Below are 26,688 nucleotides of genomic sequence, written 5' to 3' on the forward strand. Positions count from 1 at the left end.
CCGATGTCACTCTGGTGAAAGTTCCAGATGTACCAAAAGAAGAGGAGACTCCGGGCGACGTGACTTTCGCTGATGGCGGCGTTATGGAGCGTCATTGTGAGGTGCGTTGTGGCCAGAAACGCGATGGGATCACGACGAGATATCGGGGAGTAGAGCTAAATGTAGTCCCGCTCGAACATCTTCAATGTATAACTGAACCAAGCGAGGGTTGTGCTCCCATTCGCGAGACACAAGTGACGGCCGTGCTGAAGTTAAGCGCCGCCGTCAGTGTTCCCGTGGCGACAACTGCGGTGTCTATAAAAGCAGACGAGGCCGCCATGTGCGAACCAACCGAAGTCTCGGCTCGATTCTCGATGCCTCCGAAAGGGCGAGCGTGCAGGCCTGGTCAGGCGGTTTCTATCGTAGCACTGAATCCAGGTGCGCTCAGGCCGATGGGGAGCATGAGTTTTTCGAAGCGGTCGTGGCGCGAAGAAAACGTCGTTTCCGAACAGATGGTTTGTCGCAGCGTGCGCCGCGAGATCACCCGTACACGCTGCGGGGAGCACCCATTCGACCCCGGCGGCTAAGTAGGAGCTGTGGGGGGGTTTCCACTCCACCTATGTTTTACCTTAGTTTAAGGTGTCGGATGCTTATGGCATAGTTGAAGGCATGCTTGGGTAAAGGCAGCGGTGTTTCCGAGGGAGATAAGATACGGGAGGACTATGCAGTGAACACTCGCGCGGAAAAGAGTGACCTGCGGAACTATTGAACTATAGAACAGAACTGTGCGATGAAGTGTGTTCTTCAGTGAAATAAGTGTTTTCCTGTCGTAGTATTGCAAGCGTTCAAGGAGTTCTTGTGGTTCTGTTGTGCCTTGTTTTGTTTTTGTGTGTGCGGTCATTATAGTGACAGCGTGACTCGCGATGCTGTGCATGAGCCATGTTCGTTGTTTGTTATTGCTTTGTTCTTTTTCATTCGTTAGTGCTTGTGCATTTTATATGCCTGTACGGCCTTTCGTTCACGTAGAGTTATTGTATGACCACTGTGCGCTTGCATTCAGTGTTAGCGCAGAGGGGCTCGGTTGTTAAGGAGCGATGCTAGCTCAGGCCGCCCGGGCAGGGACATAGAAATCCTAGTGCCGAAAGCGTGACATTTGCTTTACTTTCCTTGCACCATCCTTTTTGTTTTGTTAGTATTCAGGTACCCGCATTTGAGCGCGTACATGAATCTTAGGGAGGACGTGTAAAGGATGTTGCCAAACGGCGTGGACGCTGAGAGGTCATTTCCCTTCCTAGAATTGGGGGAGGTCGCCGTTTTCGGGCTTAGCCGGGAGTAAAGCCAGCCGGGCGCTTTGTTAATGAGTCGGGAGACGCTCCTTGACGGCAGATAGCCCGCGCCGACGCATCGGGACATTTTAACCTGTCACGCGTGCGGGCAAAGCGTCGTTAGGATGTCAGTGGTCATGCCGGGGGGGTACAAAGCGGCAGCTTATAACCCGAGGGATCGGTGACCCGACGTGCAGTCTCTTAAAACGTAGGCTGGCGCCACCGAGACAAATCCAACGGTGCACTTAGCTTTGCGGGCCAGCCGGACGAGACGAACAATGCACAAGACGGCATTGCGAATCGGCGGGCGCACGTCGGCAAGGGTGTCCTTTGCGGCACGCAGTGCGCGATGGGATTAGTGAAAGTGCGAGGACGGGGCGACGCAGATGGCCGTTTCCCCGTAAGTGTTTTTCAAGGTGTCGGGAGACTTTTCCATGTATGTCGCAGAGGCGAAACGGTTGGGATGTTATTTGTTTATTTGTTGTTTGGTGGTTACTTTCTCTCCCTCTATCTATCTGAATGTTCCGAGGAACGCAGGGAGAGGGTGAGAGAGAGTGCCCAATGAGTGACAGCCCAGTTGACCCAATCAGGTCACTGGGGTGTCGTGATTTGCCGTGAGGGGATTCGGGAGGGGCAACCGAAGGTTTAAAACCTGGCTCCCGACCTCTCACAGGGGTTCCGGGCGCAAGAAAGGTGCTCTGCACTTTCGGCTCTGCCGAGTTAAGGCGCCGGTCCCAGTGTAACCCAAGGGTCTTGACGTACGAACGGTGCTATGTACTATCGGCTATGTCGAGTTGATACGTCGGACCCACTGTAAATAGCTGTCAATGTATATAATGTGTACATAAAGTCTATTCTCCAAGTTCAACGTCTATGGCGTCCCATCTCTGATGGAAGAGGAGAAACGGCGACAGCTGAAGCAAAGTTTTCTCTACCAAGTAAGCTGGTTACGCCAGCTTGGAGGCACTCTGTAAAGAAAATTCACTCTGAGTGAAGTGGCTGCTTCTTAATGTGCCCGTTAAAGTGAACTGATAGATTTGTAGGTGTAATCCTTTGCCTTATGCTTTCTTTAATGTCCCCCGAAGCAGGTATTTTCATGTAGTCTCCATTCTTCTTACGCTATATTAAAAAAAAATAAGTAAAAAGTATGGATCTGCAAATATTTTTGTTTCTGTTGCAGATCTGGGTAAGGATTTGACTTTCCTCCATTTCAAGTAACTCTTTGTTAAATGAACATGCTCTGAGGCATGCATCTTCCGAGCCGTCATCCGTGTGGGAAAACTCCTGGGTTCTTTGGGGTGAAGCTTTTAGTTTTGTGAGCTTCTGGGAGAATTATTGTAGGTGCCCATTCATTTGTTGGGCTTTGTTCATTGTTGTCTAGCTAGCTGCTAGGCTTTCTTGTTTTTCGAAGTAATGCGCAGACCATTTTCGATTTTATCTGGGTTTAATCAACCTTGCATAAACTTTTGATTGCTTTACTCAGCAACAGTCTTTGTTGAAGGGCTGTTTGTCCAAGCTATTTTTTTCATGCATGTCAAGGGCCAACATGCATTTCAGGGGTCAAGGACGTCGGGCTTCTCTGCGCTCTTCGAAATCCCCTCAAAAATAATGCCATGAGGTCAAACAGCCCTTTCGGCATCACTGACATACCGGTTAATTTCCATGTTTCTCTCACGCCATGTTCCTTTTGACACTCCTTTGTCAGATAGGAATGTGGGGACCACACCAAGAGAGCATTTGCCATTAACTGTGCCATTCCTTGAACCGAAGAATGTTTGGTCTAAGGCCCAACTCTTACCTTGCAGCTGCAAATGTCATTGACCCGGTAAGGTAAGCTCATTGACTCACCACTGCCCTCGGCATTGTCCACTTGCAGAAGGAGTGCCCGGAGGCTGGTTCCTCGTTCCTCTCCCAAATGCTGTTCTCGTGGTTCGACGCGCTGGCCTACAAGGGCTGGCGGCGACCCCTCGAGACCTCCGACCTCTGGGCACTGAACTTCAATGACCGCACCGACCAAGTCGTGCCGGGCTTTGACCGCCACTGGCTCAAGCAGGTTGCGGCCGCTCAGTTTCACAAGGACAGGTAGGTGTGTGTGTGTGTGTGTGTGTGTGTGTGTGTGTGTGTGTGTGTGTGTGTGTGTGTGTGTGTGTGTGTGTGTGTGTGTGTGTGTGTGTGTGTGTGTGCGCGCATGCGCGTGTGTGATCACTGTTTTCTTTTTTTCTTTTTTACTGCTGTAGCTCTTATGGGCATCCTCCACTGGCTTGAGAGAGCGATAAAGGCAAAGGGAAGACAGAAGTTAAGCAGAGCATATCTTAGATTGGCTAATCTGTGCTGGTGAAGGGGAAAGGGGTGCGAAATACATGTAAGAATGAACAATACAGTAGAGGTCCATTAATTTGACTCTTGTTAATTCAGTTTTTTTTATTAATTCGATCCTGACCTAAGGTCCCGGCTGGTGCCCAAGTATGGGCCCAAACTTTTGTTATTTCGATCCTGAAATTTGCCTTTGCTGGGTGATTCAAGCTTGACCAGTCAGCATGCATGCATCCAATAGCGACCCCTTTAGTGGTAGCATCCGTCTCAGTGGAGCTTAGGGGACATATCATCTCCCATCGAAAACTGCTATTTTCGACCTGCCCTAGGAAGATTTTTGAGCAATAACCGTAACTTGCATGTATGGTTAGTATTGATTACTGTATTAAGTGAATTCTAAAGTGTGCCTTTATGTTTATCTAAAAAATTGGGTCAGAACTGCCTGCGCGATGCAATCAGATACAAAATGAAAACCGCTTTTGCGGCATTTGTATGCTTTACCGCATGACAGAGATGTAATGCGGCGATGCTCACTTTACGGAACCATGCGGTGAAGCTGACTTTTAGAAACCGGCTACCATTGTGAAACACATTTTTATTGCTAAAAGATTCGGTGCACAATAAATTTCTACTTTGTTTAAACTAATGTTTAAATGATATTAAACTTTGCGGTTTAATATCATTTCTACATTAGTTTTCTACTTTGGACACATAGAAAGTGGGCACCCCTTTATTTCAGGGTTGCGTTAGAATCATGCAAATGCTGGCAAGTAAATCAGTGGTGTTTTTTTGCTGCATGTGTATAATCCGACTCGCTGGATAATTCGGTCAATTTCGTCAGTCCCGTCAGGGTCGAATTATAGTCAACTGTATAAACTGTCTGTGTTGGCATTGTCACACAGTTTGTGAAACACCATATAGCGGTACAGTGTCGATTGCCCCACAGAGACGTACATTGCACATTGCACAGTGTCTCACAGTCACAATTGGTTGCACACTCTGGTGTCATTTAGGTAATGAAGCAGCGCAATGTAACGGAATGATGTAAGCAGTACAGTGAAACCCTCTTATAGTGATCCCGTATGCAACGATGTATCGGTTATGACAATAGCTTTTCTACAGCCAGTTTCGGTTTTGCTTCTACTCTGTTGTGATGTCATGTTGTGATGCAGCAGGTGGTCACGTGGAAGCAAAACATTGCGAGGTATTGACACTCGCTCAGGCTCTCTCAGTCGCCTCCTCGTTGTGAGGGCCGAAGTAGCAGCAGAGGAGGCAGTCGAGCAAGCCAGAACGATTGTCAAAATGTCGCAATGTCCTACTCCCATGGGATCACCTTGCGTGTGATGACGTCAGGACACAGGAGAAATTAAACTGAAAGTGGCCGTGTAAAAATAATAAATTTTTTAGGGCACTCTGAAGCTTGTATTGTTTCTAGGGCTTAGAGGTCCCAGATGTTCATCCAACGAAAAAAATATAAAGAAGAGCCGAAAATATGTTGGCATAGCCTTGAAGGAGTGTGGGCTATATATATATGGGTTGCACATTTGAAAACACAGGAATTCTCTCTCTTCGGCAGGGCTGCAGCAGCCGGGGCTGCAGCAGGGGGCGACGTGTCGGCCACTTTCCACCACAACCATGCCAACCACGACGGCGGCGAGGTGAAGTTCTCCGACCGGAGCTCTCACAAGAAGACGGGAATGGGCAGCACAGCTTCGCTGCCGGCTGGCGGCGAGCGGCGTGCCCGGCTCAGCATCGTCAAGGCGCTTATCCAGACATTTGGGCCAAGCTTTGCCATCGGCAGCATCCTCAAGTTGGTCCACGACACTCTGCAGTTCATTTCGCCGCAGCTGCTCCGGTAAGTGTGGCTGCTTCTGCTGCAGAATGTGAAGGAGTGCTGACTAAGTTAAGGGGGGAGGCTACCTTGGAGACCAAACTTTTTTGTTTTTCAAGATATCCGGATGAAACTTTCAGGGTACGTTCACACCACCAAGCTATGGGGAACTGCAAAGTTTCATGAATAGGTGTTTATTAGTTCCAGAGTTCTTGAGGTCTAATTAGGTGGTTCATGAGTATGCCCGAGGAAGAGCCTGGAGAAATCCCAGGACATCGTAGGAAGCTGAAATTCGCTGTGATGATCCCTTGATAGATATCCCAGGGGCTACAAAGCCCTTTTTCTTTTATTTCCCCTCCAAAAAATTCTAACACAACTTTGAATTTAATGTAGCCATGAATGACCACATTCATCAAAAATTAATTGCTTACTATAATTTAACTGCACCAGCTTTCAAAAAAAGAAGCTTGTTACACCCTGGCAAGGTCATTCAGGAACAGAATAAAAGAAAAGGGCGCACAAATCTGAAGAGCGGTTCTTGAGATATCGCCCTCCCCAGCACCACTACTAGCGAAAACCACTCTGAGAAAACAGGCCTTAAAGTTCAACACGTATATTTTTATTAGAAAGATCCTACGGAGCTTTTAATTAGCTCTTGCGGCTGCAGGCACACTGTGTCGGTTTCTCGACTGGCAACAGCCGACAGCGCAGTTCCGCCGCTGCAAGTGTCTACAAAGTCGGCACTCGCTGTGGAAGTTCGGAAGTTCGATGCTCATACAAGTCGCATATCGCGCTTCTATGCACCGAACATCTGCACTTTCTTGGGCTTCATTGCTGGCATCGCGTGCGACAAAGAACTAGTGAACAAAAAGAAGAGCTGAGAAAATAATCTAAAAGATAGCCCAAGGCGATGAGCAGTTCGCAAGCAGATGTCTGTTGAGGTGGAAGGAGCAAGGGGCAACAATGACACGAGTGCGCCGGGCACAGCACCGAAGAAAGCAGCCACCGCCGTCACGGCCAATGGCAGGCGCACTTTAGCCCACGGGATTTGAATGCGCTGCTCCGGCCAATCAGCGCTCCGCATCGCATCGCGGAAAAACGCCAATAGCACCTCAACCGCGCTGATGATGCCATGTTGCAAGGCAGCAAAACAGAGAGAAAGAATTCATAGTCAAAATAACACCAAGATGGTGCGGGCAGGCCGCATGGACCGGGAATGGCGCGCGCGCTAAGTTTAATTTCATTTCAGCATTTGTCCGTGTTTTGTGGGCCGCAGTGGCCTTAAAGGTAGCATTCTTTTTTTTTTTTTTACCTTGTGGTTGAATTAGGTAGTGATAATTACAGATCAGGTAGTTCATGAGACGTACAACCCAAAAATATTGTTTTTCAAACTTTGTGATTTTTCAGTTTTCAAGGGTGGCGTCCCCCCTTAAGGCATTGTCTGAAGCTTTCCTGTGTGTCCAGGATGTGCTATTTCAAGTTGCTCTTGGTATTTTTGTACACAGATGATGGAGTGCTTTCAAACATGGCTACATGCTATGTACCTATTTCTCATTTAGTTACCTACCAGAACCTGTTGATGCTACACTCATTGTGAAGTTATCTTTGATGGCAATGTCTTTCTTTTAAACCTACCTTCGTACACATATGTGCGTGCATGTCCAATATCACATTAACCAATATTATATTATGTTTTCATAATATTTCATTGTAGTGTGGGTATCTGAGGTGATAGCATCGGGGAGCCAATAAGCACCAGCAGAAACCCCATAACAGTGTCTTGCTGTTGAATGCTTTACTTCATGGCAAATATGCTTCACTGCAATACAGTGTGTATGCTTTGTCGCCTGACACAACTCTACTGTGGCGAAGCTGACCGAAAAAAAAACTAACAATTTTTGGGGGGTTTCGAATATTTCGAATAGTAAAAGTGTCTTTCAAATCGAATCAAGTACCATTTCGAACTGAATATTTGAACTTTTGAAGATTTGCGTTGAGTGTTACCGAGGCCAGAGCTCCTGAAGCAGAAAACGTAAATTCTCGGACGATTACTTATGCAGAAGTTTAATTGAAGTTGATTACGACATTTTGAGGAAGGTGGCACTAAATAATGGGTGAATATATGATGCACATGACACAAGCACTACTGGCAAGCGAAGGTAACTCAATGCTTGGCCACAATGGCACTCCTTCGCACTGCCTTCTTCAATATAAATAAACCAGCTTTACTTTCAATGTGTTAAAACTCTTCCTTCTTTCCTGTTTCCCTCCCCCCCTCTGCAGAGCGATGATAGGTTTTGTGGGCTCCGACGAGCCCGCCTGGAAAGGCGTGTTCTACGCGGTGCTCATGTTTGCCACAGCATCGACCCAGTCGATGGTGCTGTCGCGGTACTTTCACCGCATGTACATAGTTGGCATGCGCATCCGCACCTGTCTCATCTCAGCCATCTATCGCAAAGTGAGTAGGCCTACACAAGTGTCTTGTGTCCTTCATAGTTTATGGATAGCTTACGTAGGTGCTACTTTATTGGCCACAGACCAATGAATAAGGACACATTGTTACTGCGAATTTGTTGTACTGTATGCTTCGCCGTCACGGACTCTGCATCGGCCGCTTTTTGGTACTTGGTACATGCTTTTTGTTACTGCGAACGCCAATAAACGTCACGGCTGCAGTGTTATAGAGATTACCTGGTGCCGCTTCCAGGCAGTACACCTCGTAGATAAAGAGCATTAGCCTCCAAGATGTAACGTGAAAAAAAGAAAGGCGCAGTTTCGCCTGAAAGGCGAAGTGTCGATTGTGATTGCAAATACAGGCGTACGAAGTAAAAATAGTACTTTTATCGGTCGCATGAACTTGTAAACATCCGCTTGCTAACTATAATACTAAGCATGCTGTCAGGTTGCACAGCATACATGAACACGTCACAACTGACGACTACAGACACTCGCTGTCAAAATGCTGGCGTAAGGAAACGCGGCAACAGCAGTGAGCAAAGCGACATTTGGGCTGTCTTATCGCTTAAGTGCAAAGTGAGCGCCGACAACACACAGCATGCGGAAAGCTACGAGCCACCGACACAACTAGACTCTGCCCCCAACGCAGATCGCTCTCATACAGCCGGGTGACTGCACGCAGCCGTCACATGCGTAGTTCCACCCAGAGAGAATGCAAACGCCCCCCCCTACCCGGCACCTTGCAATGTTGGGTGCCTCGTGCGCGAGGGAAGACAGCACGCTTCCGCTTCGCATTCGTCCCATCACACGGGTGGGATTGAGCCACAATCGTCGGCTCCCCTCGCACGCTTTTACTCGCTCGCCCTTGGACTTTCGTCTGACGTTGCGATTACGCCGGCGGCAGATGTGCGCTTAGAGTGTCCATGCAATTGCAATCGCAATAAATAAATAAATAAAACATGCAGTGACGCATCCGCGTTTCTTTCTTAAAAGTCTTGAGAGTGGGAGAGAACCAACCTGCAACAGACGGCCGCAGATGGAAAGAGCAAAGCTGCGCGGCCGCAATCATCGCCATCGTGCTCCCGTGCACTAGCACTCTCCCCATCCACGATGGCACAGAGTTCGAATTATCGTTGGCGGTGCGGATTTCAGTGTGAATTAGCGGGATGCGTTACATATTGCTTTCAACACATTGTTGGAAGGACCCCGGTGGCTACTTCGAATTTTCTGAAATATCAAATTAATGAGTTGTGAACTAACAAGCTTTTACTGTATGTGTGAAAAACATTGTGATGTTCGGTTTTACTGGCTACTGTTACAGGCTGCACAGTTGTCAAAGATATAGCGCCCAGTGCATTGTAAAAATGGTAATTAGTTTAGTTGGTGGTCGGCTGGTAAACAACAATGGCCACATTCTGATGAAGGTAAGGTACAGAAACGTGCATCTTAGATTTAGGGGCAGGTTTAAAAAAAAGCAAAAAAACAAAGTGGTAAAAGTTAATCCGCAGCTTTCCAATCATAACATACTGTGCCCTTTCGGGATGTTGCCATATTTACTTCATTTTAACTTGCACTTTTTTTTTCTGTGAAAGTTTTATAAAGTATGATAGGCATGTTAGAATCTTGTACTAAACTAAAACGCCACTAGGTGCGGTCCAGATATATCCCCCAAGTCTTCTAGGGGGATAAAGAGTCATTGGACAGCAGGGACAAGTAGCAATTGGTCCTGTGTAGCTGCGATGGAACATTTCTTTTGCTTTTTGCTATATTCTTTTAAAACAAGAACAAATCTCAATTTCTTGATCTGGTAATAGAACAATAAAAAGTATCGCATTTTTCTTTTTTTTTTTTCTAGTATGAAAATCGAGGTGCTCGTTACAAGAGCTCGTTTCACTTTAAATGTCTGGCAGGGAAAAAGCAGGTGCCAATTGCAGTCAAGGGCACTTTAGAATCGAGTATGTACCATCAGACCCCATAATTTGATTTTAACTGCCGTTTGTCAGAGACCCTCCCCTTTTTGCTTATTAATTTTTCTGATTGGCCTTCGCTGCATTTTACATTATTTTGCTTTTTTTTTCAGAGCCTGGTGCTGTCCAATGCAGCCAAGAAAGAGTCAACGACAGGCGAGATCGTGAATCTCATGTCGAATGACGCCCAGCGCTTCATGGAGCTCATGGTGTTCCTCAACATGCTGTGGTCGGCGCCCTACCAGATTGCGCTGGCGCTCTACTTCCTCTGGCAGCTGCTGGGGGTCGCTGTGCTTTCGGGCGTCGGCATCATGGTGCTGATGGTGCCCATCAACGGTTTCCTGGCTGCCTACTCCAAAAAACTCCAGGTTTGTTTTAGACTTTAAAGTGAAGCTTTTTAGACAAACCCTCCTTCAATCTGCTTGAAATATTGTGATGGGTCAAGGTCATGGGAGCGTTCCGCGTTCGCCCGTCGTGCGTCCTCGCGATGCTGTAAAGTGTGACACTGTGCAACACCAGCAGTCTATGCTGTATTGCGCATATGTTTTCCGTCTACACGAGAGCTTAAACCATTTCGTTCTGTAAGCGTGCAGACGAACCTGGTAGGCACACTCCCCAGTCTATCCTGTGCACATAATTTCAAGCTCGATCACCGATGGAGGGCAAACTTACTGTGATGGTTGGCCACCCATTGCCATGCCTTCCTTGGCTCTTAAACCCAACAAGCGCTGCTTTGCCAGGTGTTGGCGACGAAAGTTATGATTTAGTGCTGCGTTTAAGCAAATCTATTCAGTGGCTGTATGGCTCTCAGGAGTGCGGGGTACAACCTAAATGGCACTATCCTCACTACCACCATACTTAATGGTACCATGTGTAGATAACATTTTAGAAACTGAGTCGGGCATCTAACAGGCATTCAAAACTTCAGTGGTTGCTGTATATTGGTTCAATAAAGGGAGTGTTCGTGCCATGGGACCAATATTTAAATAACCGAGCAGCTGCAAATATCAGTAGGCCACTGTAAGTAAATTTGTCTTTGCCTTTTATTGCCTATGAGCCATGCAATGCAACTTGCTCACCGCAGCCAAAACTGTCAATTATACGTTTGTATTTCTGCACGGATCATCAGCACCAAAATTTTTTGACATATAACAGTAAAATCGGGAGTTGGGGTTATACGCGAATTTCGTATTGATGTGTGGCATCACAGCAGCGCGGCCACGCTGGTGTGAAGGCACCTTTGTATGCTGAAGTTCTCTACCATCCGAAGCTAGGCAAAGTGCCAGGAACGCTGTCCATTCGGCCACGGTGGCCGAATTTCTGGGAGGAAAAATGCAAAATTAAGCGTATACCGTGCATCGGGTGCATTTCAACGAACTCCAGGTGGTCATGATTAATCTGGAGTTCCCCAGAATTTAATTTTAATTTTACCACAGTCGGGCGTATATGCGGACACGTCAGGCGCCGAGTCGCATAAAATCTTGGGAAAGTGGCACTGCCTCTGAAAGTGATTGTCCGAGAATACCATCCCCCAAGTCCAATTTCAATGAGCAGCAGAAGCTGAAGGTTATGAGTGTAAATGAGAAGAGGTAACGAACAGAGCCGCTAGCCAAAGATACGACGTGAACGAGTTGTGCATCTGCGACTGGAGACTGCTTTTAAAGAGGTTTGTATGTTGCTTTATGCTGTTAATTCAGCGGCTTATTCATGCAAATGTTTTTTTCTTCCCGAGGTGTTGAAATTGGGCCATGTGGCTTATACGTGTAAAAATAAACACGCATTCATTCGTTTTGAATGCTTCGGAATGTTCGAATATTGAAATTTGAGCTGAAGTAAATATCGGTTGGCGTAATATTCGATGGAATCTTGACACAATGTTGTGGGCTTTCAACAATGCGGGAAGGCGTGCGCAAAGGTCAGCGCCGTGAGAGATGATGAAGCATGTTGCCTGCACCCTCTTCTTCTGGTCTGTCATTAAAGAGACAGCGTCTACTTTGCCAGCTTCTGTCTTCAACCTTTGTTACAATATTCGAAAACATTGAACATTCACCCAAGCCTAGAATAAGTGAATATAGTTTTAACGGAATCGGCTCGCGTATCTATGCAAATTCTTTTTTAGTTAATGGTGTATTGCCACTTGGTCCTTAGGTTGTCACCATCTGTATTCTGCGCACCCACCCAAGGCCATGCTGCAGAAATAGATACCTTGCAACAATCTCTTAATTATGTTTTTTTTTCTTCCTTTCATTCTTGGTCATTTATTTCTGCCCGTCAGTGGCTTCCTAGGTCTTGCTAGGTCTGGCTTCCTAAGCACTAGGCAGTTGGCTACTTCTGGAAGCTCCAGGTTTTGCTTGGACTTTTTGACAGAGGTTCAAACCCTTCTTGAAGCCTCTTGTCCAACCTGCCTGAAGCACAGTGAAAGTAGTTGTTAGCATGACTGACTGTGCGAATCACCATGCACACCAAAGAGCATTGCGCTGCTAAGCACAAGGTCCTGTGTTCAATTCTGGGACGTGGCAGCCACATTCCAAACGGGGGTAGAATGCAAAAACGCCCGCACACTTGTAGTTAGGTGCACATTTAAGAAACCTAGGTGGTTGGAATAGGTTTGGAGTTCCTGACTGCGGCGTTTCTTGTCACCTCAGTGTTGCTTTTGGGTGTTAGGCCGCACGAATTGGTCAGGCCATTAGTTGTTGCAGATGGACGTGACCTGTGACGTTCTCTTGCCGAAAATTTCTGGTTCCTGCGTTTGCAGACGCGCCAGATGAAGCACAAGGACGAGCGCATCAAGTTGATGAACGAGATCCTGGGCGGCATGAAAGTGCTGAAGCTGTACGCCTGGGAGCCCTCGTTCCAGGACCACGTGCAGAGCATCCGCGAGCGCGAGGTGCGCAACCTGCGGCGCTTGGCCTACGTGCAGGGCATCATGTCCTTCCTGTGGACCTGTGCCCCTTTCCTGGTGAGTCATTCTCGGCTCCCCTTCCAAAAGCGGCAGTTGTCCGCCAAGAATTTTTATGGTGCTGTAACTTGAGGATTACAAAGACTAAAAGTGGGCACAGCCGAAGCACTTATGTTGATTAGCACTTAAGTGTTAAGTTGGCTTATACAAGCTGCCAGAAGCCCTACAACTGCTTCTCATGCGTCTGTTTCCGCGCGTCTGTTTCTTTTTTGCTTCTTTTTCCTCGCTTGATCATATGTCCTACTGTATTTATTCGAAATAGGTCGACCTTTTTTTTTTCTAGGAGTCTTACCCATAATTAGCTATCGACCACCTATATTCGTGACCAAAGCTAGCAAAAGTACCGAGCTAATGGAGTTCAGTGTGGGGAACAGAGTTGCAAGGGCTACGGATCCAAACGAAAAACCCTGGCATGCATGTCGATACCATACGTCAAAGCTGCAGTCATGCAAAACACAAATACCGTATTTACTCAATTTGAATGCACCCTACGATTGTAATGCGCACCCGCGCAGTACCGTGCAGTACCGCGCACCTCATTCTTTCATACAGAAATATAACTTTGTCTCATGGGGAAAAACCAAGATTTACTCCCAATGCACTAAAGTTGCGGTGAATAAAGAAAAATGTCAGTTTTGCCCGACAGGTGAAACATCGATTGCGAATTAGTAGGCAGCTATGCAAAGTAAGGATAGTAGTTTTATCAGCCGTATAAACTTGTAGTAAACATTTGCTTGCTAACTAAATTAACGCGCACAAGCAAATGTGAACCCATCTCGCTCAATGACCGTGGAAACTCGCTGTCAGAACGCTGAAGTGAGAAAGCACGGCATCAGCTGCCTCTCACTTTCACGCAAACTATGAGTGGCAAAAACGCAGCGTGCGGCGGACTGTGTCCCCGCCGCAGATCGCTTTCAAGAAAGGGGCCGAGGCGATCGTTCGTCGAAGTGTATGGTCGCAAATTCGCTCTGCTTCGGCCCACCGTGTTCCTTTGCTGATGAAAACCCTCTCCTGCTTGCACCAGTCCCGCACGCAAGTTTCGGATGCTTCGAACGTCCATGATGCGGCTCACTTTCCAACCGCCTCCACACACATGATCACCTTTAAATGTAGCATCATGATGCACTCAGCACTTCGTGCTGATAGAGCAAATGCAGAAAACGGGAAGACAGACGGCAGGCTAATGCCTAACCACACGTACTGCAGCATGTGGAGGAAGCTATGGCAGCTAGACTCGAAGTGCGTGTGAGGCGGCCGCATGGAAATGCCAATGATGATGCGGTAACACACACCGTGGTACTCCATTCTAATGTGCCAGTTCTAATGGGTGAACCTATATTCAAATATATTTTTTATTTCTCGGAGAGCACTATATATATAGGGGTCGACCTATATTCATGCTCAACCTCTTTTCAAGTAAATATGGTAATTGAAATAAAATTTGATGGCGTTTTCTCCTTATTTGTTTCTTCACATTTGGCTTAGAAGCACTACATAAGTGTAAATACGCACAGGAATTCCTGCCACATTGGTTACAACGGGAAAACTCCACTCTGAGGTCACATCTAGGTATTGCCTGTTGTATATTTCAAGCAAACATTGTTTAACTGCGCGAGCAAACGAACCACAAAGACAGCGAGGAACAAGGACTGTCGCTGTCTTTGTGGTTCGTTTGCTCGCGCAGTTAAACAATGTTCGCTAATATCTACCAACTCGCCCAACAACAAGTTCTACTAAACTATATATTTCAAGTTGTCCATATTTTACTTAAGTTTCTATGACGCCCTTTACCTGTGATCATCATTATGGGGAACGTGCTTTTCCTTTTACGATACCATGACTCGTATTTGAGTTGAAAAATATTTTTCTTTGTGTTGTGTTCGCACCCAGGTGTCGCTGATGTCATTCATGACGTACGTGCTCATGGACGAAAAGAATGTGCTAGATCCTCAGCGGGCATTTGTATCGCTCACGCTGTTCCACATCCTTCGCTTCCCGCTGTCCATGCTGCCCATGTTAATCTCCATGCTCGTGCAGGTGAGCACAAAAACAAACAAACAAACAAAATGTGGTTGGCTTCTCTGCACAATTTTTGTACTTGAAATTTGTTATTGCATTGCAGCCATATTTTTGGTGTTTCATCTTTGGTGTGGAAGAGATTAAACTCATCCAGGGAGGCCAGATCGTTTTGTTAATTACAGCCAGATGAAGAAAAGAGACAATGATGCCATACAAATTATAGGACAACTTAATTATTTTTCATGTTAGAACACATGAAACATAAAAACATGTTAGACATGGACATACGTGGAACATGTTAGGCATAGACTTACAGGAGAAATGGCAAACACAGATGGCGTTAGTGTCGCCTGTTTCTTTTTGTGTCTGTGTCTGTATGCCCAACTTCTTTTGCTAACATGAATCACTATGAACTAGCTCAATTTCTTGCCATTCTAAGCTTAGTTATGTTTAATTTACATGCAGAAATATCAATGCACAGGTGATCCAGAAGTAAGAGAAAACAAAAATTCAAGCATTCGAAAAGTATACAGGGGGAAAAAAGTAATTCAAGTATCTCCAAGAAATGGCAAACAACATTACCTTTGTTCTGTCCAACTATGTGGCATTTGCATATCTTTTAAACTCTGGCTAAAGTTAGCTAGGACACCCTGTAGACAATAGCATGGTGCAGTTTTTACAGAAATGTGCAGAAAGACAAAGAATTAGAGAAAAAAAAATTGCAAGGATAGTTGCGTGTGCCACCGACAGGTGGTGCTTCAGTTGTCAAATGTGTTGACACCATGCTGGACTGCAATAGATGACGTAAAACCCCACTAGCTCAAACGAGCCAGGCAACTACTTGTTGCCACCCCATTTCAAGGCAGATGCTGATAGAAACCATCATTATCATAGTGCTGCAGTGCTACTTGTCCATGACAAATGTGGTTGTTGTGGAAATATTTTTTTGATTTATTTTTATCTTGTGACTGTGCTTGTAAAGAATTTAACATTTGCCTCCAACATGTGGTGCCTCACTTGAGTGGCACACAGTGATATAGTGCTATCTGTTGGTGACAAATTTAGTTATTCAAACGGTACAATATTTCATTATTAAAAGAAAATATTATACTTTTCTGACCATTTCTGTAAAAAATGCATTGTGCTGCTATCTGCACTTATCGAATTATTGAATTTTCAGTACTTTCGTTGTGCTTAAATCTTCCTGTACGCTGGAAACTAAAAAAAAACATTGCTTATGCTTTCCTATTTAACTATAGACAACATGTTAACAGACAACTTGAATTTGATGCTGGTTGAATGTAGAAACAGTCAAATTACTCTATGTTCAAATTAAGTGATGTCTGTGAGAGGTATTAGCACTCCTTACTGACCTCTTTCAAACTATGCTCTGATAAAGATAGGTTTATTCCATAATCTCTTCATCTGTTTTGCCAGCACAGATAAAGTGCATTCTCACAGTTTGTCACTTAGCAGGCTAGAAACACTACCCTTCTGCAGATGTGAAGCCTTGTTGATTTGACCTGCAGGCAAGCGTGTCAGTGAAGCGGATGAACAAGTACCTAGGCCATGAAGAGCTCGAAGAGTACGTCTCTCATGAGAAGGATGACGGTAAGCTGGATCAACAGCCTCTCATTTACTTTGTGTACTCCGTCTCCTAAGTCGTTTGCAGCACTGTAGAAGCTGCAAGACTCTTTAGCAAATGGGAAGGCCGAAAGCCCCTTGAGATGTGTTCATCTGCATTGCGTCGTCTGCTCTGGTGAATTCACTGTACACAGCATGCATGCGCAGTGGTGCTGACATGCCATGTATTACTGTAGCGTACCATGTGCCAAGCAAAAGCAAAACTCTCCTCTCATCCCAGATATTCTGTACCTTGACAGTTACCCCTTTCCACTCCTGATATGCTTCACCACAGTACATTGCGTATGTTTCACCACGTAACACCGCTGTATTGCGGTGAATCTGACTGGGGAATTGGCATTATGCAACACGTGCTTTCCACGCTTCAAAGCCATTGGTGAGGATTGCAAAGGTGGAATCGATGCCATTGCCGACAGTGGTAAATTGTCTCAATGAAAAATGCGACACCAAACAGCACAAAACTTGGCAGCAAACGTTGAAGCAGCTAGGCCTAGCATTTCCGTGGTGGCGGCCATGGCTGACAGTGGATGCCTTTTGAGAATGCCGTTTCGAGACTGTGAGATAGTCAAAATAGTGGCGGTGGTGGATTCGATTAATGTCATTTTGAACCTGTGGCTTCAGCAAAAAGTCCAGAAAATCGGAGCGCAGAGGGTGTTTGCATCCAAAATTTCCACCGTTTTTCTATGCTGACTCTATGTGTACATGTCAGGGCCACGAAGGCGTCCAAACTATCGCAGATTCGAAAAACCAGTCTTTGACTGCAATAAAAGGCAACCCGTGTGGTACTTTCTTGTTTATATGTTTTGGAGAAACCTGGGACATATGCTAACTGGGAAAATGTACCATTCGAAGTTGCAAAACAATTTGACAGACTCAAGCGTAGTTGACATCTACGTAGTGTGAAGTTTTGTTCGCGTTGTTGCAGCATGAGGGGGCACCGATGCTTGCTGGGCTGATGGGGCCTGATCAGTCCAAAGCGCGTAGTCGTGCGCACACACATTGGCATTTCCATTGAGCGTCTGTGTGCATACCACACCGTAGGACATGTACTGGCGCGAGAAGGACGGACAGTAAACGCCAAGCTGAATCCATGTAATCCTATCTGTTCACACTTACAAATGCAGATGGATTTCCTTTGAACTCGTCTCATGCACCACCGATGGCACACTACCATTCCGCATTTTTTCTATTTCTTTTGCATCCTTGTGCGGGAAAACGCTCATTCATTGTTGGTCCTTTCTTTTCAGTGTCCACTCCAATTTGGATTCGCAACGGCTCATTTTCCTGGATCAAGGACGAGGAGGCCGTGCTGCGGGAAGTGGACGTCCAGGTGCCCAAAGGTGCACTGGTAGCTATCGTGGGGCAGGTGGGGTCGGGCAAGTCATCGCTCCTCTCTGCGCTGCTTGGTGACATGGAGCGCCTCGACGGCACTGTAAACATCCAGGTGTGTCTCTTCTGCCATCTCCCAACTTTCTGTCTGCTGCAAGCCCAAGCTTCATTTAGCTTGGTCAGGAAGCTTGCCAGTCACCAGTCAGTGACTTACCTAGGCCCCTTACATTCAAAGTCAGAAATATTGAAAAAGAATGAAAAAAAATTTTTTTGTTGAAGTTATCTGCCGTGATACACGCATTCACAGTACAATTATCTTTGAGTGTGTGCTGATTAGGTGGAAAGCTCTGGTCGTGATGGAAGACTGATTGAAAATAAAGTGGAACTTGATCAGTCACGCTGAATCTTGGATAAACTTGTGCGTGGCGTGTAGCCAGTGGTAGGCGTTATTCTTTACATCAATGGTGTTGTTGTCTGCAGTTTTAGTGAGTTGTCAGACGCTTGAATTGTGTAACAGCTACCCCCTGCCAAGATACCGAAAACTAAGTGTAGGTCTTACACGAGTAAATGCTGTAAATTAAGAGAACCAGTACGCGCAATCCCTTATTCATTATTTTTGCCTCACAGCACCTACTATTTGCCTACCTGCTATTTGCCCACCTACTATTTGCCAGCTGTGTCAGTTTGAAGTGGCAATCCTACAGCTGCGCTCTGGTGCCTGCGATAACATTTTTTGCGAAATCGACAACAGCCAACTGAATGTGAAGGTGGCTGTATCTGTATTTATTTGTAACTGTACCACATGACATACAAGTACTAAAAACGTGTTCAGCTGCTTTTCAAGCTATCCAGAAGTTCAGAACAACAGAGCTTTATTTGCTTTATTTTGTTAACACATCCGTACTGAAACGGGTGCATTGTTTTGCTTTTTTTGCTCGTGGCCATTCTTAGCCTGATCATCACTGGTACCATGTTGTCACTCAGTGCAAGACGCAGCTGCTGTATCTACAATTTCTTGAATGTTGTGCGAGATTCTTTAATGTTCTATAGCGGAAGAGCCTTGTCTAAACAAATTGCACACGCAGTACAACTAGCGTTGCACGTTCTCAAATGTACGCGAGCACTAGCGGTTAGTTGAGAATGTAAGGTAATAAATGTTTAAAAAGCCAACGGACGTGCCCTGCAAATTCGACTTCAACGACCCACGACTATGCTCACTACTATCGTGTCTCATGTGCTGCCTGTCTTTCTGGGGACAAGTTTGATCCATAACTGATGTTTTTGACGGTTCTTTTTTTACGCCTCGCTGTAGCTACACAAACGGTATGGTGGCGACTTGGGCATTTGGATTGCAGTTTTTCACCCTCCGCTTTTATCCAGGGCTCGGTGGCGTACGTGGCGCAGCAGGCGTGGATCCAGAATGCCACGGTGCGCGACAACATTCTCTTCCAGAAGACGATGGAGCGCGACCGTTACAAACGCACCCTCGACCAGTGCGCCTTGCAGTCGGACCTCAACATCCTGCCCGGCGGAGACCTCACCGAGATTGGCGAGAAGGTACGCTCACCTGCCAAACTGTACTAACTGCACTTCAAGCTGTTATATTAGAGGTGTACTGATGTGGCATTTTCAGCATATCTTTATTGCGATTGCAATTATACGCATGCTCGAGGTGCGTTTGCGCAGTTGGTGCCACTGTCATGCTGTCACAGTATCGACATGCATGCATGGCCTGCACGCAAGCTGTTTTTTAGGTCTCCAGAGATGCATAGCTTGTTTGGCGGTAAATTGATAAAGCCAAGTGGACCCACTTTCACGTTTTGCTCGATGGGCTCCACCGGAGCCAGGGCACCGTTGTGGCTACCACTGCTGTCATGTGTGTTGTGCACACACAAGTTTGTGTCTCTGTCGAGCGTCTCGTGTGCATACTGCACCGTTAAGCACACAATGGTACGAGCACGATGGACAATAAACGTCAAGCTCAATCAACCTAATCTGATCTGTTGACACTGACAAACGCAACCGATTTTCTTATGATCCCGTCTCGTGCACCACCGAAGTGCGACACCACTGCGCATCATGCCAGCGTGCTAGACGCCTTCCGTGCAACGCTTTAAATGCTACGCCTTTGTGCAAAATTGCCAAACTTTTTTTCTACTACGTGAAGGTCCAAGTCCTCTAAATCCTTAAAAAAAAGAAAGAAAACAAGCAAAAAAATGTATCTGGCAGGCATCAGAACAATCTGAATAGTTTAGTGTAATACTTGTTCATATGAAACTGTTTCAGGACCCAGGAGGCGGATGTAGCAGTTTTAGGTGATTTGGTAATCTGTCTACACTCATGATATATTGATGATTTGTCTTAGTAGCCAAACAAATCCTGTAACACGGTTGAATGTAATGCACGACAGAGGTATCTTCATGGAGCATTGTGCTGGCAGATGTCCTGCACCCAGTAGCAATGCTGCATTCCATGCATTACAAAGATGTCCACTTGTGGCAAGTGCTGGGAAATATCCAGAATATGTCAGCGTATGTCCTGGATTGACCATATGTTTAATCCTCCCCGGTCTAAATTTTTTGAATTGAAGTGAAAATTTTGTGTTACGTGAACCTGAAAGACAAGACGAAGAAAAAAAATGAATCCCACTGGAATTTTTCGGCAGTGAATCGGAAGGTCTTTCCAGTGATTTGCCAACAACTGAATGAGTTGCGTAAACAGCATGTGGTTCTTCATAGTGGTGCAAAAACAGATTATTCCAAATATTATTTTTGTGCCCCTCAAGGCAGGTTGTAGGCGACAGGCTCGAAAGCTAGACCATAGAGGCCTAACCACAGCATGAGGCATCCTATAGACACTTTTGTTATATTGGGGACAGCCATATTTATCTGCGGCGGAAAGTTGACAGTGAATAATATGGACAGTGGAACCTTGTTGATACAGTTTTGCACAATGCATTTTTCAGGATGACGTCTTTTATGCGAAGCATACTAGCCGCACAACCACGTTCTTCCTTGCTGCGCCGTGCGCGGCCGCGTAGCTACCATATGACGGCATAACAGCTGCAAAGACGGAGGCTCAACTTGTGCGCTCGCTTGCGGCCGCGTAGCTACATAGCCGGGTCTCAGCTCGTGCGCTCGCCTGCGGTTGCACAGATGGTACTGCGGCCTAACTCCCGCTCCTCCCGCTAGGGCACTGACGTCACAACAGCTGCAAGCCGGGCTCAACTCTTGCGCTCGCCTGCGGTCGCACAGCCGGTGCTGCGGCCTAACTCCCGTTCCTCCCGCTAGGGCACTGGCGTCATAACAGCTGTATAAAAGAGCGGTGCGCTCTCGTCGAGGCCAGTTGTATAGCGCGAGGGCGGGAAAGGAAATTGATCAACGACAGCGAGATAAGCGATGTTCAAACAAAGAGCCACTACTTTACTGATCACCACAGCATATTTATTGGTTTGAAAATAAAGGAATAAGCAGAGTAACGCATGAGTTGTTTCTTCGTCTAGCCGAACCAAATATAGCCAAGCAACAGCAGTTCACCAGGCTAAACAGTGGTTCAACAACTGAAATAAAGGCTAGTATGCTTCGCATCCTGGGCTTAACCTTAGCTAATCCACAGCCATTTTTTCTTTTCTTTTCCCAGCTAGCGTCCCATAGAAGCAATGTATTTTCATAGGGTTGTCGCGATCGTGTCTTCACATGAATTTGAATAATGGACTGCAGATGTGGGCTTTTATTGGTATTTATAGAACTCGTAGCTTCATATTCCAGTGCACTAGCTTAAATAACATTCCAAAGGCTCATGAACAGCATGTTAAGCCTTACGCATACTGGAGAAAAAACAGACGCAGTGCGCCACTGCTCATCAGTTGAGTGAGAAAACAGCAGCTTCATTTATTTTTTTTAGTTTCACAATAACTTTTCATGTGCATTGAAAAGAAGAAAGTTCAGCGCAAACTGACAAGCTATTTTAACGTTGCTGAATAGAAGTGCTTTAGCTGTGGCTCACGTGGCGTCAAGCTTAAGGGCTGTGTTCTGAAACGATTGAAATCGGTAATACTATCGCCGAGGTGATAGTATTGCTGTCAGGCACATGCACCAATTGGCTGGATTGTGCAAAATTGGGTGACGTAGGGCTCAACCAGTCAGTCGGCTCATCCGATTTTGCTGAAACAGCCAGTCGACGTGCGCCTACGGTGAAGGTGTGGCCAAGGCTTTTAATAGTATCACCGAAAAGTGATTGTTTCAGAATATGACCCCAATGCTGCTTTGCGTAACGTCTTATGTGGAGTAGTATCACTCGAAGCCACGCTATTGGGTTTGTGACAGAGTACACCTGTTTTCATACGTTTTGGAGCTTGCATTGGATAATGAAATTTTCGGTTGATACACTTCGTTTCCCGGACAATACACTTCATTTTCCGGTTCCCGTGAAGATAGTATCAACAAGATTCCACTGTAATTAGCGTTGCTGACACTCGCATTCCTTACAATGGCTTTGTTTGTTTTCCTCTGTGTTGGATATTTCCTGCAAAACATCGGTTCCTATAGCAATCATTGGACCAACAAGGGTTAGCACTGCCTCTAACAGCAGATACTTTAGTATGCATTCTCAGTAATGACGCTCTCTGCAGGGCATCAACCTTAGCGGCGGCCAGAAGCAACGTGTCAGCCTGGCTCGTGCGGTGTACAGTGATGCCGACATCTACCTGCTGGACGACCCGCTGAGCGCCGTCGACTCGCACGTGGGCAAGCACATCTTCGACAATGTCATCGGCCCCAAGGGTGTACTCAAGGACAAGGCAAGTGAGAGGAGCTACCATAGCCTCTGCCGTTGTGTCTTTTTTTCCACACCGACAGTCGTCGTGGAACGTTTCAGCGCTTGACACATCCAAGCAGCTGTGCATGAGTTGTGCCTCAATACTGTATTTACTTGATTCCAGCGTGTACTCGTATGGAGACCTAGGCCCGCTAGCAGATGACATTCTTATTAGATCGACGTTGTAAGGGCCTTCATCGCCTCTGGATCTGCCTAGCCAAAGTAGCACTGCTACCATGTCTACATGTAGCCTCCGTTTTTGGCCTGTTATGGTTAATCTCGAAGGCCATTGCTCTCTTAAGGAAGGAACGCACTATAACACATGGACAAGGAAATCTTTCTTTTTTTCCTGCATTACCCAGCATGCAGCAGTGCCCCTTAGCGAATTGAAATGCTTGTCATGCATTGTTTCGGAACCGATGCAGTGCATTTAGGAAACCATGCATTTTAGCAACCAGGTGCATTTAGCACCTGAGCCATGAATAACACATTAATGTGCATTTGTTACAATATGCCGTTTCATCGGCCAGTACAGTAAATTCCGGTCCCGCGAAATTCATTCCGGTCCCGGTCCAGTTGCCAGTCCCGCGAAATTCATTCGAGTTTCGCGGGACTGGAAAAAAAAACCAGCTGAATTAACTGAATATCGAATTATCCAGGGTATCATAAAAACAATAAATAAATGCTTGTTCTGCCAATCCCCCTTTACTCAATAAATTTGCAACTCTTGCTTCTGTTTCGCACGAAATCAATGCAGAAATAGTAATTCGTCATCTCGTGACTGATCAGCAATCATAGTGACGAAAACGTCGCGACTTAATTCGCAGTGCGGCCTGCTTGGCCATGCTGGAACACCCACAGTCTTCATTTGAGTAAACACGCTTTTTACTAACGTGCATGCATCCTGTTTGTTTTTTCACCACCATCCGTCGCGATGTAGCCAGTGGTTTGAAGCCATTGTGCAGGTCTCAGCAGAATTGGTCTTTGTTCTTGACAGTTTCTGTGCTGTTTCTGATATTTCGTGGCACATTTCGTCCACTGAGCCGACTGAAACTATTTCTCTCGACAATCGCTGCACACGAAAGCGCAGTCGTCAATGTGACCAAGGGATGGCAACTACACAGTTCTGACGGCACGTATGGCCGAAGCGGTGTTAACGTGTGGCGGTAAATGCACAAACGCGCAAATAGACATGAAGAGATTGGCGTTTTTCTTTCCCGTATGGTTTCTGCTGGCGACTATGGTGATGGAGGTCCTGTTACCTTGTTTCAATTGGTCGCAAGCGCCGTTTTTGCTCTTTTGTGTCGTGCATTTACGGCGGTTGTTGCGCACCGAGGGTTGTCCAAATTGACAGGTGTGTGGCCAGATGTGTCTGAATTAACAAGAGTTTGGTGCTAATAAATAATGCATGCGCTTGCCGGGACCAAAGGACAAGTCTGAATTTCTGAATTCAAGAGGGTCGAATTATGTTGCAATCCTTCAGTAAAAAAAAAGTTGACCAGGCAGGTGCCAATAAATTTTGAAGTGGCTCTCAGCTTGCACAATTTTCAAGTCGATTCCTGCTCAGTGTTGCAAACTGTGCTGATAACGAAATCAAACCACTCAGCGTGGTCACCATGGGCCCACAAATTGCACAATGATAAGTCTTGTGAGCTGCCACAATGTGGGTCTCTTGCTGCTCGCATACTTCTGAAGTACTGATTTGGCGTGCTTGTGAAACCCTAAGATGCTTTTTGTGGAACCCCTGAGTTCCGGGGAACCCAGTTTTGAGAACCCCTGAACTATATATTAGGATGAATGAATATAAAACGAAGCGTAGGTGCTTTTGTGTCTGATGTGACTTTGTTACAGACAGGGTATAAACTGCTGTTTGCAATAATTTATTGAAGAGAGTCAAAGGATCGCTAGAGTCCCATAGTTTCCTGGTTTCTTTTGGCGCCCTCGCAGACGCGGTTGCTGGTGACGCATGGCATCTCGTACCTGCCTCAAGTGGACCGCGTGATCGTGCTGCGGGACGGGCGCATCGAGGAACAGGGCACCTACAAGGAGCTGCTGGCCCGCAAGGGGGCCCTGGCAGAGTTGCTGCTGCACTTCCTCCGCGAGGAAAGCCAGGACGATGAGCTGCTCAACGAGGATCCCAACGTGGTCGAGGACCTTCTGCTGCGCGTCGGCTCCCCAGAGATCAGCAAGTACGTTTTGCCGCCTACTTTTCTTTCTTTCGCTTCTTTTTTTATGCGAAGCATATTACGAGAGCTCAACCCAGCTCCTCAGGCGCGGCGGTGTCGCCTTCAATACCACGTGACACCGTGACGTCACGACAGAGAAGTGGCTTTCGCTCAACTCTTGCAAGATGGGCTGGGTGGGAATCGAACCAGGGTCTCCGGAGTGTGAGACGGAGACGCTACCACTGAGCCACGAGTTCGATGCTTCAAAGCGGTACAAAAGCGCCTCTAGTGAATGCGGTGTTGCCTTAGAAACGAGCTGTTTCTAAGGCTCAGGCGTGCGTCGCTTGCTCAGGCGCACATTTCGTTGCCGCGCCGAACGCTGCGTTGCTCGACGCTCACCGCGTCCAATGCGGGGCGCGTAGTCGCTGCGCCGTAGCCCATTGTCGTACACCCCTTGGCGGGTCGACGGGAACGCTGTCGCGTTCCACTCTTGAAGGCGAAGCAGAGTAACGCATGAGTTGTTTCTTCGTCTAGCCGAACCAAATATAGCCAAGCAACAGCAGTTCACCAGGCTAAACAGTGGTTCAACAACTAAAATAAAGGCTAGTATGCTTCGCATCCTGGGCTTAACCTTAGCTAAGCCACAGCCATTTTTTTTTAATTTAATAGCTTGGCAAGACAAAGTGTTCCCACCTGCATCTGACAAGGAAATCGGCAAGTACATGAAGGGGATCATCATCAGCCTATTTTATGTCCGTTGCAGGACGACGGCCTCTTCCTGCGATCTCCAATTACCCCTGTCCTGCGCCAGCTGATTCCAGCTTGTGCCTGCAAATTTCCTAATTTCATCGGCCCACCGAGTTTTTCTGTCATCCTTGACTGCGCTTTCCTTCTCTTGGCGCCCATTCTGTAACCCTGATGGTCCAGTGGTTATCCAACCTACGCATTACGGGGCCTGCCCAGCTTCATCTCTTTCTGTTAATAGAGACTTTTAGCGTGTCCGGTATTCGGGCAAGTGCGGGCGGTTTTCCGGTTTAGCGGGGGCGTCAAGGTGAGCGGCCAGATTGGTGGCGCCGCCTGGTGGCGCAAAGCTCAACCACACAAACACAGAGCTAATTACTATATTCTGCTTGGCGGCTGGCGTAAATTTTCGACAGTGGCGTAATCGTGTTCACAATTGCGCCGCTGCCAAAAATTTGCACGAGTGGCGAAGCAGGATATGGTGAGTTACTGCAGTTTTAGCTGTGCGTTTGTCTGGTTGAGCTCTACGACACCAGGCGGCTTCCCCGCTCACGTTTACGCCCCGACCATCCGGTAATCCGCCCAAACCGCTCCCGTTTACCGGAATAGCGTACAAGCTAAAAGTCTCTAATGTCAATTAGAATATCGGCTATCCCTGTTTGCTCTCTGATCCACACTGCTCTCTTCCTGTCTCTTAACGTTGCACCCACCATTCTTCGTTCCATTGCTCTTTGCGCAGTACTTGTCCTCAAGCTTCTTTGACAGCCTCCATGAAGGAAACATTTAGTTGTGCGCAGCGGTGGACTTCACTGGGAGTGAACCTGTCTAGCCATGGTTATCCAGCAAACTTGGCTCATACTTGTAGTCTTCTTCTTGGGAGCCATGTAAGCGATGGTTATGCAGCTACGCGTTTGCCCAGCATTTCTTCATTTTTCCGCCATCTTGGGTTGCATATATGAAAAATGCCAGCAAGACTTTGCTAACCTTTACGGGTGCAATTTTGTTGCATGGTTCCATTTGGAATCGGTGGTACTCTGTGGTATAATGTGCCAAATAAGCATATCGCTGTGCCTGACTGGCTCGTAAGAAATTGTTGTTCATTGAAAGTCTGTCTTGGATTTGTAACTAGGGTCTTCTTACTTCC

General features: G+C 46.6%; 1 protein-coding gene across 1 annotated transcript in view; it reads left to right on the forward strand.

Annotated features, from left to right (window-relative positions):
• LOC139050927 (multidrug resistance-associated protein 1-like) overlaps positions 1-26,688 on the forward strand; it is an 81,040-nt gene that overhangs the window by 22,309 nt on the left and 32,043 nt on the right. The window contains exons 6-16 of the mRNA XM_070527791.1: positions 3,181-3,386; positions 5,194-5,472; positions 7,732-7,906; positions 9,986-10,240; positions 12,628-12,831; positions 14,722-14,868; positions 16,380-16,461; positions 17,742-17,938; positions 19,204-19,380; positions 22,454-22,621; positions 24,586-24,827. Of these exons, the coding sequence (XP_070383892.1) occupies positions 3,181-3,386; positions 5,194-5,472; positions 7,732-7,906; positions 9,986-10,240; positions 12,628-12,831; positions 14,722-14,868; positions 16,380-16,461; positions 17,742-17,938; positions 19,204-19,380; positions 22,454-22,621; positions 24,586-24,827 (2,132 nt within the window). The remainder of the gene's footprint in view (positions 1-3,180; positions 3,387-5,193; positions 5,473-7,731; positions 7,907-9,985; positions 10,241-12,627; positions 12,832-14,721; positions 14,869-16,379; positions 16,462-17,741; positions 17,939-19,203; positions 19,381-22,453; positions 22,622-24,585; positions 24,828-26,688) is intronic.

This window comes from Dermacentor albipictus, chromosome 10, assembly GCF_038994185.2.
Source record: "Dermacentor albipictus isolate Rhodes 1998 colony chromosome 10, USDA_Dalb.pri_finalv2, whole genome shotgun sequence".
In the NCBI taxonomy this organism is placed as follows: domain Eukaryota; kingdom Metazoa; phylum Arthropoda; class Arachnida; order Ixodida; family Ixodidae; genus Dermacentor; species Dermacentor albipictus.